The following is a 17,722-nucleotide window of genomic DNA, read 5'->3' as shown; positions in this document are numbered from 1 at the left end:
TGTAGAAAATGGAAGGAAGGAGATGCATAAGGTGGATCGTGGGAAGGAAGAACCTTATAGATTATTACAATGGTCCACATGTTTAGGGATAACTTTCCAAAAATGGTAAAGCCATGACTCTCATATGAATGTAACATTAAAGTACATTTAAGACTTTAACTCAGTAATTAGTGAGGGAACCCAGTAAGATGTTACCACAAGGACAAAGAAAAATTCAGAAAACTACCTGTTTATATGCAAAAAAAGGAAAGCTGAAATAAATTTACAGCAAATGCAAAAACAAATCTATCCAAGGGGAGATAATCAATTACATTCCAGCTACTTGGTATATTTATAGATAAGAATCATTCGCGTTATTATCTGTTTTCTACAGCTCCCTGGGTTGTACAGTAGCTCAAAGATAATGGAAGGTAGGTAACTCAGATGGCTGAGCTGACAGGACTCCCACCAATTTTTTTGTTCATCTTAAAAAGACTTTCACAATTATTACTAACTCAGATAATCATGACTTGGCAAAAGATGCCAGTAAAAATGGAGAAAAAATGGACAATACTGAATATGTATGGTACTAGAATCAACAAGACTTGGCATTTGAGACTTTGGCTAGGGAGGGGTCGAGAAGGACATGCCTACAGAAGGAATTTATAACAAATTCCTAAACAGTAGAAGACGCCATCAGGATCTGTCTGGATTTCTCAGCACGGGGGCACTACTGCTCTGTAGAGGGACTCATACTGCATGGAAGAAGCAGACTCAATCAACAGTTATATTTTAAAGTCCACCACAATATACCAAAGGACACGACTTTTAAAAGGTGCTAGCCTCTGGATTACCTAGTGACGCCAAGCCCAAGTACATCCTCACCCTAGCTCAGCAAGAGTTAAGTCTCTGGGAAGTCTGTGGAAATCTCCCAGTTTAGAACTCGGTTATTCCAGATCACCAGGGTGGAAGCAGCCTGACTCATGGACTTAAGACAGCCACAGTAAAGAAGAAAATATGACTGACGTTTAGTGTCACTACCATGAGCCCTCTTTCTCATTATATACAAATAGTCATAACTCCTTCGATAAATTTGCTCTAGGCCCATCCAAATCTCCTTCCAGACTTTGATTTCTTTAAGTAATCTGAAAGGAAATGTTTCCAGGATCAGCTCAGCTTTTGATATTTTTCTCCATGCAAAACAAGCTTTTAGAACTTGTTTACAGAACTGGACCTCTTACTAAAAATGATAATATTATCTGGTCTTTTCATTGTCTTGGCAATAATTCCAAGCTTCCTGGGGCAAAGAATTTACATGGGACTTAAAGTCCTGGTTTAATATTACAAAATAATATATCCATTATAAACGTAAAACTTTAAATATCATGCTCATTAAATAAACTGTTCTGGTATTACTGAACTTTGTGTTCAGGTCTTTTTAAAGATGTCAATGACCCAGGATAAACACTGAGATGTTTCTTGAGAGAATGTGGTTGGGAACATGACCCAAATGATCAATAGATACCGGGAACTGTCCAGTGGAAAAGAGGCCAAAGGATAATAACTGCAGTGAGGATATTTTTGAAGGTCAGAGTGAAGAAGTGCTCGAGCAGCACAGTGTTCAAGGTTCAGCTCTGCATGCATGTTATTTATCTTGCATGCATCAGTACTGGATGCAGACCTGGAGATGACACAGATCTACCGGGTGATGTTCCAGTTCAGCAAGGTAATGTTATGTCTGAGCCAAATTCCTAGCGAGACTGAAAAGGTTAAACATTTTCAATTGTTCTTCCTCAACTGTCATCTCTGTTCTCCTACGTTCCCCCCTTTTGCATCCTATTATACTGTCTACCTCTCTCCATTCTCATAAATAGGAACAAAAGTAATTCTCCCAGTTTCAAATGTTCCCTAAACGTGGGTCTAGAGAGATTACAAAGCTTTCAAATCGATCTTCAAAATCAGTTGTAAGGTAATTCTTCCCCAATGACTAAATAAAGCTGCTAAAAAGTAGGTCTGCTTAACTTGCTCTATCTAGAAAATGACCATATTATCCTTAGTACTAACCAGGATGGATAATCTTACACACCTAAATACTCACGAGACCATTGGGATAAAATATCTCATAAAGAGACTTAGTTCCTAAAACTATGTTGCCCAGAATCTGTCACTCGAAGATGGATACTTCAAAAGTTTTGAATAATGTTGAATCCAAAGCAGCCAGATTTTACCTGTGACTCCTAAACAGAACAAATAAAAATTTACCAAAAAAATGAAAACAAAACCTATGTCTGCTTTGGAATAAACTTAGACATAAAACCACCAATTATGTAAGCATTTCTTTTTCTTGACCTTTCTGCCACAGTCAGATAGTTTTCACATTCCTTACATTCTTAGAAGCAAGCTAAACTATCCCTCAACAAAAACTTGCAAAACCTAAAAATACACTGCAATCAAATAATCAACCATAAATAGTGGGAAGTGGAATAATTTTCAAACTGCCCTGCTACTCAAAGGAATCCTAAAACATTCCCATTTTGCCTCTAAGAAATATCAGTGTTTATTTTCCAGACTTTTGCAATCTTCTCAAATAGAAACTTTTGAAATTTTTGAAGTTAAAATACCACAATGGGCTTTCTCTGAGAAACCTGTATTTTTCATCTTGCTACAGTGTAGTCCTATAACTCATTAACCTGAAAATTCTCCTCCCATCTCAGATTTAGAGGACAAAATTCCAACTTCAATAACCAATGGATAATTATATTAGAACAAGTTTAAAAATAGCACTGCCAATGTTCTGCCCCTAAAAAAAATATTGATCAAAACATTGATCATGGTCCATCAGGTTAGAAATTCTGAGAAAGAACAGATCTTTGGGGAAAGTGAGGAAGCTCACACGAAAAGAACTAGAGGGCAGATAAACATTATGGGGGAGGGTATAGCTCAGTGGTAGAGTGTGTGCTTAGCAGGCAGGAGGTCCTGGGTTCAGTCCCCAGTACTTCTATCAAATAAAATTAAATAAAAATAAACCTAATTACCCCCCCAAAAAAAACCCCAAAAATAAAAAAAAATTTTTTTTAAAAACCCAAAATTTTATTAGCTATACCCTCGAGTATGACAATTCCTAAATACTTCTGCACAAGGTAGAAAGGCCACCTGAATGATGCCAATTTGATTTTAACCAGGCAAAAATGAAATCATCATCTTTTTTAGCTAAGTGAACACAAAATTATCCCAATAAGATAGTCATTTCCTAAATGTACCCAGGGTTTAGAGTCCAAAGCAGTAGAATGTGAGCTTGGCATCTAAAGAATCCTAGGTAAAAATAAAGAACTGTTTACACCATGCTTATACCATGAACTACCTACATCAGAATTTCCACTTAAATATATTATAGAGATAACAAAGGAAAAATAAATGTTATCTGCGCACTCAGATTTCTGTTGGGTCCCATTTCATGGGGAAAATTCACTGTACTTCCAAGCGAACTCTATCAACCAGAAGGAGGCATTGAGTCATCTAAATTTTTGAAAGGCTCTGTTACCTTAGAAAATCGAGCATTTATCCATTTGGTAAAGGTTTTCTTCTGCACGTCATTGTGTTCATCTGTGGGAGGGAAAAGGAGAGAGAAGGGAAAAGAATGAGAGTTTGCACCTTTAGCCAAGGTTCTAAATAAGATCATCTCCAGCCTGGAGAGTTTAAACTGTCCTATAAAGTTCGTGAAACACAGTGATCCACAACTAATGAAGAAAGGGATGGCTGATGGGCAGCATGTACGGAGCTGCCAGCGAATGCCTGTGGCTCAGGGAGGCTCAGGCACCTCCCCGGGGAGCTGGCCTGCTCACCCTTCGTGTTGGCGTACTGCCACCAGCCAACAAACCACATCTGTGAGAAAAGAATCAGGACCTTACTTTTTAAGTAATATAGGCAGTACTTTCCGTTCCATTTTAAGTAAAATTTTAGCCTGATAAAAATGTTACAGCACATTCACTGACAAAAATCTAAGCTATCCTTTAAAAACTCATGAGAAACCCATGATTTCTCTCCTTTTCATACAAGTCCTACACTCTCCAGAACAGAAATTAACATGAGGTTTATAGTCAATTCCATAACCCGTTTTCCTGTGGTAAGACTGACATGACAAAGCTTTAACAATCTATAAAAGCAATCTGTACATTTCACAAGCAGAGAAATCAGAGCGGTTTTTCAAAAAATGACCAACTTTGGTTTGGATTATGAGTTCATTTTCCAGGCCACACAAATAAAAATTGACCTTAAAAGAACTAAAGTATCCTGAACGTCTTGAAGAGGGGCTGAGCGCCTTCATTAGGAGTAAGGAAGCCATGTAAAACAGGAGTAAATAATACTTGCAAGGGCATTACGAGGATTCGTGAATGTAAGTGGAACACTTGGCAAAGAGCTGTTTGTTTTTGTTTCTGTTATAGTTGTAATTATTATTATAGTACATGTGAGAACAAAGCAGATAAATTTCCACGTTACCTCTTTCTGTTACTTCTAATATCCCCTTCAACTGCTCCCCAATTTTCTTTAAAACTAGCAAGAATCATTGTTGGCTTAAATCCTACAAAGCAGCATATTAACAATCTCTGAGTTCTGAAAGCTACGTAAGGCGTATTTGGAAGAGTGTAGAAAGCTTTGGTTCTGCCTGTACATATACACACTGCTTGTCCCACTACCGTCCATACTGCCAGGCTGCTTCCCACTGATACTGCAAACCATAACAGAGATGACTCAAGTGTGCTCCGACTTCCGTGCATCAATCTCAAAGGGCTGCTTTCAACCCAGACCTCCTCATTCATCTCTCATAGCATAATTAGAGGTTCATCTACTACTCCACCAAGTTAGTGGCATCTTTGGTCCTTACTCCCTTCTGGAAGGAGAGTGTGTAATTAAAAGGTCACTCCTAGAACAAATATAGCAGCAGCTTCAAAAAGGAGTGCAGTTCTACAGATGCATAAAGGTAATTGGGAGACTGACTCTGCAACACAAAGGGGGCAATTGGATGAAAACCGAAACTGCTCTCTAAGAAACTTCGTGTTGTTAATTGTGCTGAGAGGCGGCCTTCCTTCCAGAAAGGACAACACAGTCAGCATCAGCCTCGATTTCAGGCTTTTGACCATCTGATCAATGCCACATATAAGCCATTTATTAACCAAGAGGACTTGCTGACACACTCTGAATGTCCCAGCCTTGGAATCACACCCAAGAGGGACAGGGCTGAATTATACACAGTATGTAAGTCAGGAAGACACATCAAACGTGCAGAGTGCTGTACCAGCCCTATCAATGCGAATTTAATATTCAATATCAGTGTTCAGAGCACTTAGAAAATCCAATTATTTAGCTATGAACAAAAATATATATGAAGGTCATAAACATGAAATTCTCTTAATTCCATAAAATTCATATAATTTAAGAATTTTTACCATAAAATGGGGAAATTTCTAAGGAATAAATATTACCACATTTTTTCCTTAACCTTTTTTCTGAGCATTTAACCTTCTTATCTTCAAAAACATATTAAAGTCTCTAATGCTATGTGTGTTCCTCTCCAGAGATGGGAAGGACAAAGAAACGAGCACCTGTCATTTCATCAAATAATAAATAAAAACCTTCCATTTTATCACATGTAGAATGAGATCAAATTTTAAATTAAGTTCCCATCACACAGAGATGTTCATAAAAATTAATAAGGTTATATTTCTATAATGGTCTTTATCTTTGGGTCAAATCAAAATCTGAATATGAATCTAAGTAACTGATATGAAATAGAGTTTTAGTTTGTAAAAGGGAAATTGTCTAGCAACCAAACTTTTAAAAAATATTCCAAAATTTATAAACACTCTTCTGTATTCATTTTCCTGATACAGTTAAAGGGGAAAAGGGGGATTCTTCTTTCAGTAAATCTTTAGCTCACATTTCCCTTCTCTCTCTCTCTCTGTTTCTCTCTCTCTCTCTCTCACACGCACGCACACACATCCCTCCTATTTTCTCCTAGACAGGAATTCAGTAAAAGAACAGGAATTAGCCTGCAGATTTTCAATTATGATATTTTTAAAATGTAACAAATTTGGAACACTTACTAGTATAGAATGACCCTCCACACCACAAAAATTAAGTTAACAACCTTGACCCAGGTCTCTGTTTTAGGGAGGCAAAAATATGCTAGCAAATAAGAATTTGAAGTCATGCTATTATGATCAATCATCTTACCCTCCTAGAAATTTATACCAAATCTCAAAAAAGTCTCAAATTTTTCAACTCTCCATTATTGAGCCAATTATTTTAATTTTTCCAAAATAAAAATGTGTAAGCAGACAACACAAATTTACATATAACTGTATTTACATATGTATTAGTAAGTGAATATAATTTACAATCTAAATATATTCTTTCAGGTTTCCAAACAAGTGTTTTTGTTAGATTTGGATTTTAGAAAAAACATTTAGTTTCTGAAAGCCTTTCTTGGCCTTATAAATCTTACCCATTAGTGACCTTTCTCCATTAGGGGGACAAACACGGGACTGAATTAGGAGAAGAAAAATGTGTTAAATCCCTTAAGGCTGATTTTCCAAATTCTTCCTCTAAATATTTTGCTCTTCTTAAAATGCTTTTGACAAGCTCACACAGATCCAAGGGCCACTGCCTAGTCTGGAATTTTATTTCTGTGATGAGTAAGAGAAGTGAAGCAAGAAATTGCAACAAAACTGCCTGATAAATCTTCAAGGAAACTAGCTTAAATTTTTTTTTCACTTCAGCAATTCACATGCATATCAAAGATTCTTTTAGCAAAGCCTAGCAATAGATCTCAATTCAAATCTTAATCTGGAAAAGTGGCAGAGAAATTAGGAGTTGTGCCCCCTATGGAAACACACAAGTCTTAGGAATACATATACCACCATTGAGACGCTACTACAATTAGAAGGAAACCATGATCCTTGAAGTGCATCTTTCAAAGCCACTGAAGAGTGTCCAACTTGCTGATGATAATCTGAGTTCCAAAAAATGCAGCTATTTGGAAAAGAAATCTCTAGACTTGAGGCCAAAAAAAAAAAAACAAAAAAACTCTTCTTGGATGATTTCAAACTTAGATTTACCTTATTATAAGCCTCTTTCACAAAATTTAACCCACCTTAAAAAGCCAGTTTCTCACTAGCAAATGAGATTATTTTGGAAGCAATGAAAGCATCAAAGGCCACATTCCCATTTCTTTTTCTGGATACTGTATGTGAATCAACCCCAAACTAAGTCTACCACTAATCCTTAGTCATGCCATCCTCCCCCCTTGTTTTCTCATCCTCAACCTGTGCTCTCTGAACACCAATTCATTTATTCAAACAATATGCATCAAAATGTCATCTGGAAACATAAATATTTTGTAATGATCTGTCAAATTTTATAAATTTGTAGGCAAAGAAACAGAGACAAGAGGAGATAGACTGTTCCCAAGCAGAGTGCTTAAACTCCCCAAGTTTGTTTCAAAAATCTGACATCCTCTAACACAATATTGTTCCTCAACTATATTTCAATCAATCAAGTCATTTGTTAAATTAATCCTATCAGAAACAAAAAACTTTCATTTGAATACAATAAAATTCAATTCAAAAATTTAAAAAAAATTTTTTAAATCTGACGTCCTCAAAAGACTTAGGAACAACCTTAAAATTAAAAATGTGCTTTTCAAAACTGTCAAAACTACCTAAGGTTGTGAGAAAGTCAGATAATTAACATTTCAAGTGATATTCCTATATGTTTACTGCATTTGTACTTTAAATTGATTAAAGATAAAAGCTGCACTTAAAATAGACTTTTGCCAAGGGACTACTATACGGCTTTAAAAACTAAGATTATTTTCAAATTTATGTCATTTCTATCAGAAGTTAAGTAAACAAATATAAGTAAATAAAAATACATGCTTTAGGACATCTTTAAAAATAAATTAATAAAATAGACTTTTGCTTCACTCTTAAAAGGCAAAAAAAAAAAAAACAAAAACAAAACAAAAAAAAACAAGCCGATGGTCTTTTGGGGAGAAATAGAAATGGACAGAGTGAGAGGGAAAAGGAAAACAATTTCGCTTTTCAAATGAGAAGGCTGAGACCCAGGAACAAAAGTTAAATGAGTCGTCCAGTGTGGCCCACCAAGCATCAGAGTCACAAACAGAACCAAGCGTGACCAGCCCTGAGTCTGTGTTCAAAGCACTTCCAAGTGACCAAGGAGGTCAATGAGAGTTTGGGGTGGGGGTGGGACAGACATTTAAAATATATCTTGAAGAGCAGGTGAAGTCGGGTTTATGCACAGGTGGGAGGAAGGGCATTCCAGACACAACGAGGCATGAGAGAACACTACCCTCTTCATTTCAGGCTCACACTTCATACCTGACTGAAAAAAGAGCACATTCAATAAAAGCATACTGCTGTATCTATGAGGAAACACAGAGGGCCATAATACATAATCATGTCAAAACAATAATTCTGAAATAATCCAAACTTCAGAAAGTTTTCAACCCTGAAAACCGTTTACACAGTACAGAGTTAGAAATATGTGCTCAAAAAATGGTCTCATAAGAAAACACAGATTCTTTGAAAATCAGCCTCTTTAAGCAAACATATGCTCTGCTAACATGTAACCCATCCACTCTGCTCCCAAATTCATCACAATTCTGGAGCCCTTGGGTTCCCGAAAGTCCACAACTCCACTTGGACTGTATACAGCCTTTCTGTCCTTTTCAGCATTGAGGGAAAATGTTTGTTCAGCTGAGAACCAACCCAACCCACCAAAACTACCCACCTTACTATCACAGGGTCACAGTGGATAAGAACAGGATGGAATTAAAAGGGCACCTTATCGAGCAAACCTGAGACCAGAAATGTCAAAAGCAGTTAGTTGGTGACATAAATCATGTCAGGATCCCATCCATGTTCCCTCATCTAATACTCCTCCTGGTCTCAAGACTTCCCCCCTCCCTTTTTTTAACATATTTATTCAGATATAATTCACATACCATACAATTCAGCCATTTAAAGTGTGCAATTCAATGGTTTTGGTATATTAAATTATTAATGTTTTAATTGTGGTAAAAGATGTATAACATAAAATTTGCTATTTTAACCATATTGAAGTGTACAATTCAGTGGCATTACTTTCATTTCAATGTTGTACAACCATTGCCAATATCTATTTCCAAAATTTTTCATCTGCCAAAACAGGAATTCTGTAACCAGTGAGCAATAACTCTCTCATTCCTCCTCCCCTCAAGCACTGGTAACCTCTAATCCACTTTGTATGTATTTGCCCTTTCTTGATATCTCATATAAGTGAAATCACACATTATCTGTCCTTTTGTGGCTGGCTTATTTCCCTTAGCATAATGTTTTCAAGGTTCATCCATGTTGTAGTACGTGTCAGAATTTCATCCCTAATAGTCCACTGTGTGTATATGCCACATTTTATTTATCCATTCATCTGCTCATGGACACTTGGGTTGTTTCTATCTTTTGGCTATTGTGAATAATGCTGCAATGAAAACTGGCACCCTCAGATCTGTTCCACTCCCTGCTTTCAGTTCCTCTGGATAGACACCTATGAGTGGAAATGCTGGGTTATATGATAATTCTGTGTTTAAATTTTTGAGGAACTGCTAAATTGTTTTCCATAGCTGGTTTTACACTCCCACCAGCGATGTACATGGGTTTCAAATTCTCCACATCCTCACTCACACATTATTATTATTATTATTACTATTACTATTACTATTACTATTATTATTATTGCCATCCTAGTAGTGAAGTGGTATGTTATGGTTATGTTTGCATTTCTCTAATGACTAATGATCCTGACCATAAGACTGTGCTTAGAAAATGCAAAACATACCAAGCAAAGTCCCCCGAACTCTGAGCTATCCTGGAGACTTTCTGAACTAGCCCAAGTTCAACAGCACGCCACTTCAAAGCAGCTGGGATTCAAGGACAGCTCTTTTGCATTTAATCCACAAAATACCGCGTAAGAGTAATTTAGTCCTCAAAGAATTATTTTCAGAATTAGAGATACCCATTAATTCCTGCCCAACCTCTAATCTTAGAGTTTATTTACTCTTACCTATTTTCCCCTTGATGAGTTCCTCGTGCTTTTTAAAGGAATGCACAGGAACACAGAAGGGGATGTTCTCCTACTTTCACTTTTCAGAGCTACTAAACTTAGCTGAAGAATGTGAGACTTACAGGCATCTGGCATTGTTCAAAACCTTCTCTGTGGGAATATCTTTTGGAAAAACCCTTAATGTCTTAGATATAACCATATTATATGCGTTGCAAATGCAGAAGAATATGGATTCAATTTATGGGGACAAACATTGTAAACTTTACATACAAACACTTCATTTTGGATTTCTGTCCTGGGAGCAAAAGGGTTTTATTTAAGTCACAGGAAATGTCATAGAACAGGGAGGGTTATTTAGGAGGAACTGAATGAGTCATAAAGATGATGAGTCACTGTCATGGAAAGTCAATAGAAAACTAATTTTTTTCTTAGTGATTGACAAAAGTTAGAGTTATTGAAAAAATTTCTGTGAAATTTGATTCTTCACTTTATTCCTGTTAAATATCTAATATGTCCCACATACTATCTATAGAAGCCTCAAGAAAAAGTGACTGTTTCATAAACATATATTTCTAGATGTAGAAAATTCATACAAATAAGTTTTCATGAGGATGGGGAAAATTTTTTTTGAATATAAGTAATAATCCAGTGATCTGACTTCAGACTTTGTCATGACAAGTTCTACTTTCGAAAATAGGAGCAAAAACATGTCCTTTCAAGATTGTTAAATAAACATATAGTATTTTTAAATTTTAATTAATTACTTCATTTCATTATTTTCCCCATATTATGAGGAATCTCTGAGGTTCTTTTAGATTCCTCATAAATCCATATGATAAAATAATAAAAACATCCAAGAAATAGTACTTCTCCAGAAAAAGTCTTGAAGAAAAATATTCAAAGAAAACAAAACTTTCAGTGCCTAAATACCTCCCTGCACTCCTGTGTGGGACTCCTATTATGTTCTATAAAGCTGACATAGAAAACCTTTAACTCTGCACCATGCAGTTATAATCATGACCATAATCGTGTCTCTGGGTCATCACTCAGATAAAAATATACACACACTGAAAAGCAGGGAGCAATGACTAATCAGTGAATGAGCACTGGACATGCCAATGACTGCATTCCAAAGCCAACAACTCCAGTGAGTTAGAAGGGCTGGCAATATGGTTCCCTCCTTAGAACTACTTCAGTTTAGTTCTCTGTGTGTCAGGATCCAAACAAGCACCTTGAGACAGATGAAGACCCAGACAGCAACCATCCACGCAAGCACGAGTGCTGGCACTCGGTCCCGCTAAGGAGAAGAGTCCCCAGGCAGCCTCAAAGAGCAGTGCAACTTCAAGGAACACAAAGATCAAAGAAAAAGTATCTCCAGCTCATCAAGATTGGACACGTGCAAAAGTCTAGACAACTTTAGAGGCCAGAGAACACTGTCACAAACAGAGCTGCCAGCCACCTTGACTCGCCCCATCATTTGGAGAATCTTCCCCTTTCTTTCCTCTCCACGTTCACTGCTTACCTCCTTCTTCCACTTGCCTCACTTTTCTGAGCATCCAAACCTTGCATCTCTTTGCAGGATGCTTCCCTGAATACTCTTTTCCACCACCCTGCCCTGGACCTGTCTTGGCCAAGGTCACCATTTTGGCATTCTCAGCCATGGAGCCTGCCTGGTGGCATGAGTCCTGGTCACCGTAAAGCAATCCAAATGCCACCCTGAGTCTGTCTCTTTGTACCATTTCTCTTCTGGAGTGTCTTTTTATATCTTTTCTTTCTCTTCTTAAAACATCCTGTAAAATGATTATAATATACTCTAAAAGATCTCAACATAGAAAGAGTGATGTTATATTTGTGTTAGTTTAAGTCAGAGGCTTCAAACACTTTTTGCTCATGAACTTCTAGAAGAGTTCCCTGGCACATTTTTAAGTTGACAACTAATATTTATAGTAAATTTAAATGGTTAAAAAGATGTAACTCCCAGCACATTGTTAAGGAGCTGCAAATCTAGACTGTTCAAGTAACAGGAAATGTCTCCTCTGTTAGCTAATTGGCAAAACTAGTCCTCACTGTCAAACTCATCAGCTAAATCAGGACACTTCCTGACATTGGAAGTCTGATTTTAGTTTTCTATTTAAAAACCATGTTCATACGTACCTCCAGAGCAACAGCTCAGGTCAGAATTCCCACTCTAAGATGAGAGGATGGGTGAACCGATGGATGGATGGACAGACGGATGGCAGGAACAGAGCCTCGCCCCAGATGCAGAAAGGCACTGACCACTTTAATAATTCTTAAGTGTTCTTTGCTTTGCATCCTTAAACTGTCCCCATATTTTGTGCCTCACAGTAATGCAGCATGGTAAGATTTGGGGATGGTGAGAAGTGCGTCTTTCTGCTACAAAGTAGAGGAGGGGAACCCTTCAAAGGAAAGAAGGGACAGCAGAAGGCAGGTACCTAGGATGCCTCCTCAGGTTCCTTAAACGCTGGGAAAGCTGGCCACGAGGGGACACACATATTCCAGCGTGTAAGCCACTCCAGGGGCTCGCAGATGTCCCAACCCAGGGTAACGCTCCGGGGACAGCCAGCTGCGATTTAATCAGAAGGGCTACACTCCAGAGGTGGCCACCACGGAAGCACCAATTACCTCTGTCGCCATTAACACCAGAGCCTTTGCTAATGAATTTAATGAAATGTGAGAAATGCGCTTTTACTGTGGCTTGAGAACTGGCATAATTAGAAGGCTAGCAACAATCTCCCACTAGTGCATTTAGTGTTACTCAATGAATGTGAATTGGCCAAAATATTTTACAGACATGTCCCACCATTGATTACACAGTAAAAATCGAGCGAGTCCAGGAGCCTAGCTCCCTCAAGGCCCTGTGTTCAGCCATTAGCGGGGAGGAGTCTCATTACCCGATGCTGTCTGTAAGTCTAACTAAATCTTCTCCGTAAAGCGGCATTGTCCAATAGAAATAGACATCATTTTAAACTTTTTAGTAGCCACATTAAAAAAGAGGTCAACATAATTTTAGTAATATGTACAATTTATCCAAAATATTATCATTTCAATGTATACTCGGTATTTTTAAAGCTATTGCTGTCTTACATTCTTTTTTTCTTTCCAAGCCTTTGAAATCCGGTGTGTATTTCTCCTTTACAGCGCATCTCAGCTCTGACTACTCACAGTAGCCTTTGCACTGCATTGCACAGCTGTAGAACATCGCTGCATTTCCTGCAACTAAAACCTTCCTGTCCTTCAAAAAGGACAGAGAGCTGTGGCGTACCAAGCTCATGAAACAGACTGCATGACATGTTTTCGAGACTCCTTGCTAATAATGATCGTTTAATGAATGCCAATGTGCATGGCAGGTTTGGTCTAAAGGTTGCCTTCATTTATAACTCTGATCATGAGACAATGGATATCCTTCACACCCTACTTTTAAGCACTGGGAACTAACATTCCTGAGCAAAAAGAAAGTAAAAATTAATGGCTGCGCATGACCAAATTGGGTTTGTCCATTTTGTAAGACTTCTAGCCCAATAAATAGACAATAAGAATAGGAAACATTTCCAACTGTTTCCTATATTCATCATTTAAAGCTTTATATTTCCTACTCTTAATGAAAATTAGTTGTTCATCTATTTTGTGGAACAAAGAAACAGATGGTGACATTTACTGAGCACCAGACCAACTATATTGGTCCCAAAAGAGATCCCAGTGCTGCTTTCAAGAAGCTCTCATGGAGTGGTGTGTGCATAGTTGAGAGAAGGGTGTGACACAAGTACATAAATAACAGATAGACAGTTAGAACTAATATATTAGGAACAAATACATTCATAAATTCAGAGGAAAAAACCCTTCTTCTTGATGGAGGTGAGGAAGAGATCAGAGAAGAATTCAATGAATAAGCTGCATTTGAATCAGGCCTTGAAATATGTTAAAGGCATATTTAAAAAGGTTTAAAAGGGCATTTGCAGAAGAGGGACAGCTGAAGGAAAGTCCTAAAGGCATGAGAAGTACAGGACAGGCAGTCAAAACTGTGAGTGGTCCCTCGAACTGGATGGTCTGGGATCAGAACTGCAATGCCACTGAGTTTTGGAAGTAGGCTGCAGCTAGATTGTGGAGGATTTTGAATATCGAGCTGAAGGTTTAAACGAGCAAGCAACGTGGGCAACTGACTCTACTGAGCAAAGGAGTGGCACAATCAGAAGTGTCTTGTGGTTGATTTTAATATGAAAACTGGATTAGTAGGGAGGGAGGCTGGGAGAAAGGACACCAATCTGAGGCATATCAGAAGCTCCTACACTAGACACCTGAAAGCCAGAAGTTGTGGAATAGTAAGGAGATTTAAAAAAAAAAACAGAGATGGATAAAAGAGGCATAGAGCTGTAGAGGTTAAGGTTGCTGGGACTTGAATACAAAATTAATTTAAGGGTAATGAAGGAGAAATAGTGTCAAAAAATAATTCTAGGCTTCTGGGTTAACTTAAAGGATGGTAATGCCTCCCAATTTGGGAAAGAAAAAAAAAAGCACAGGAAGAGGGATGGATTAGGAAAGGAAGTTCTTCACACCTAGTGAGTTAAAGGTTAGCAGGATATTCAGGTGAAGATATCAAGCAAAACTAGAGCAAATGGGAGAGGGGAGACTGTCTCAGAAGCTCAAGTTTTTGGAAGAAAGGCACACTCCACAGCATTCAGCAAGCTACCAGAGGAGCTGGGGAGAATGAGGCCTGAAGAAAGATAAGTGAATTTGACCACTAAGGCCCGGCTGGCATGAGATGCTGCGACAGAACAGGAAAGCAGGCTTTGGGCTGGCAGACACGCAAATTATTACAAGTTTCCTGGAGCAATATGACAATATCTGTATTAAAATATTTTTAAATTATACAACCACTGACCCAGAAATTCTGGAAGTTTATCTTAAGGAAATAATTAGATACACAAATATTAAGATATCTTTAAAAGGATGTTCTTTAAAGCATGCATCATAATTGCAAAAAAAAAAAAAAAAAAACCTGTTATTCTAAATGTCTATCCTTGGGGATTATTTAGAAGCATAATTTCATGCATAAATACAACCATCAAAATGATATTAAAGAAGAATATAAAAATATATGGAAGGATTTTTCACACTATATTAAGGAATAAAAATGCAGGTCATTAAAAAGTACACACAGCACTTCATTTATATAATGTAAGACAAGAGCCAAAACATTCACACTGTTTCTTTCTCAGAAGATCCTGAGAGACTGTTCTATTCTTATGACCTATGTATTCTAATTTCTGAAATAAATATACAATACTCCATACCATTCTTTTCTTTAAAGCACCCATCTCACAAAAGGTGTATTTTTCTCCACTTTAAAGTGGACAAGTAGGAAGGTTAGAGGAATTTGACAGCTATAAAAATAAGCCGGGCTGAGAGGAGGTGTCTGCCTGTCTGTCTGCTTTAGAGGGGGTGGTGAGAAAAAGGAGACTTCCGTGTATCTGTAATTACACACAGACAGGAAGGACCTAGGAGGGAGGGCGAGATGCTAGACTCCAACACTCAGTTTGCAAGAAGGGCTCGCTTATGGAGCCAAACCCTGGAGCACGAGTGAGAGAAATGTATCTGGATCCACACTCCCAAATTAGACGCAGTTAAGGGCACATCTTTCTAAAAATGAAACTCTCCAGGTTTAATGCTTTTACTTGTATCTGTCTTTCCAGTGAGTTTTCCACTTCAGTCCAAAGAAATAATTAGACAGATGTGAAATAACTATGCCTGTGTCAGTCCATCTCTCCCCTCGTCTTCTAGTCTATTTGCTACAGAAATACTGGTGAAGAGGGAATTGCATTATTTAAAACACACCTTTTGCAATAAATTCAAGTATCTCTATAGGTAAAATGATGAGGGTGCTGATCAGTTACTAAGATGAGGAGAGAAAATAGAAGATTAAGGCAAAACTCAACGTTATTGACAGATCACACAGACTACGTAGACTTTCTCAAAGGCCTAATATTTTGCTCTCAGAAAAAGAACATATGCCTGGGAGAAAAATGAGGAGTATCTGTCTTTTGTTCATGTACTTTAGTGAAATATCATGCACTATAAATACAGTTTTTCAATAAGAAAAATCGTATTTCAAAAGTAGTTTCTTGAACTTTTTTCTCTAGAATGTTTTAATGTTGAGCCTCAAGTTAAAACCAAGAGGTAAGATAATTTTTTAAAAAGGAAGTCGTTTTAATAAGTTTTCAAAATTGCAAGTCCATTAAAATACAGTCCTTTGCACAAGATTATATTTACAATAAGCAGGAAGAACGTGTTAGAAAGGAACACTATGTTTCCCCTTAAAAACTCAGGGGTAAAAATTCGTTTCCCATGGACCTCAGAGTTTAAGAAATTGGCCCATGAAGCACAGCACTCTTTGCTGAAAAGTATATAAACTGAAAGTTAATGAGTAAAAAGATTTAAATATAGTCTTATATTGAAAAATGCATATTCTCTCATATTCAATTTACATAGCTATGTAAAAAGTTCATATGAGCTATGTATAATTTTTTGTTGAAAAACTTATTTAGGTAGGCCTGGACAGGGGAGATAAAGATAAAATCCATAGTATGAACAAATATGTAAGAAACCTCGTATTCAAGCCACTCCCCCCAAAATACTAACACTATCCTCTGTGCCCAGGTATCCTCTAAGTCGCTGTTGAGCAATAGGATCCTGCCTCAAACCAGCTCTATCTTTATTTCACAGTCTACACTGTGGGTCTGATGTTTATTTGCCTCTTTTTGAAAATTTGTAAATTCAGTCCATACCATTTCTGGGAATAGCAAACTTGGCAATTACCACCTGTGTAAAACAGTTCTTCCTTTTCTTTGTCTTAAATGTACCTCTTTAAAGCATCACAAAGTCTAGATTAACTTAACTTAGTTGAAGATTAATTTAATTAATTTAGTTGAAGATTAGAAGAACACGTTCATGTTTGCTTTTCTGATAAAAATGATGTTATAGCCAGTAATTACATCTTCTCTCCACTTTCATCATTTTAGACTGAAGAGTCCTAATCATTTTAGCCAGTTTTATAAAAACACTGAAAGCATTTGCTCCAAAACTGAGGTCTCCTTTGCTAGACTTCTCTCGCTCTAAAATCATTTCTTAAGCAGGAGACCAGAATCTGAGAGTAATCCAAATGTACAGTCAAGAAACACATACAAAGGAAGGAAATGTTTTCTATTTTCTTGCCTATTTCCTTCCAAATGACACTCTAAAAGCTAGGGTCCTTTTACACTGCAGCAACCCAACGGCCAGTGTCTCCTGAGAACACTACAATTGCTCCCTCTCTTCCATCATCCAAGACCGTATACTACAAAATATAATTCATGATGACAATGCTTTCTTGAAGTCAGTAAGAGAGTAAATCAAACAAAGATTTGGATAATCTTTCTTCAAAGCTTTAGCATTTCCCTCAGGACAAGGATAAGCTAACAAATCTGACTGAACCAGAGTTAAAAGCACATGCAATAATATACCCAAAAGAATCAAAAGCAGAATCTCAAAGAAACATCTGCATACTCATATTCATAGTAACATTATTCACAAGAGCAAAAAGGTGGAAGAACCCCAAGTGTCCACCGATGGATGA

The 17,722-nt window shown here is 37.3% G+C and overlaps 1 protein-coding gene across 11 annotated transcripts in view; it reads right to left on the bottom strand.

Moving 5' to 3' along the window:
* The window catches only part of UTRN (utrophin), a 456,315-nt gene that overhangs the window by 364,637 nt on the left and 73,956 nt on the right, over positions 1-17,722 (bottom strand). For all 11 annotated transcript variants that reach the window (XM_032485082.1, XM_032485084.1, XM_032485083.1 and 8 more), the window contains one exon: positions 3,521-3,582. In XM_032485082.1, coding sequence (XP_032340973.1) covers positions 3,521-3,582 — 62 coding nt within the window. The remainder of the gene's footprint in view (positions 1-3,520; positions 3,583-17,722) is intronic.

This window comes from Camelus ferus, chromosome 8, assembly GCF_009834535.1.
Source record: "Camelus ferus isolate YT-003-E chromosome 8, BCGSAC_Cfer_1.0, whole genome shotgun sequence".
Taxonomy (NCBI): Eukaryota; Metazoa; Chordata; class Mammalia; order Artiodactyla; family Camelidae; genus Camelus; species Camelus ferus.
The sequence above is the reverse complement of the archived record's forward strand: the minus strand, read 5'-3'. Positions and strand labels throughout refer to the sequence as shown.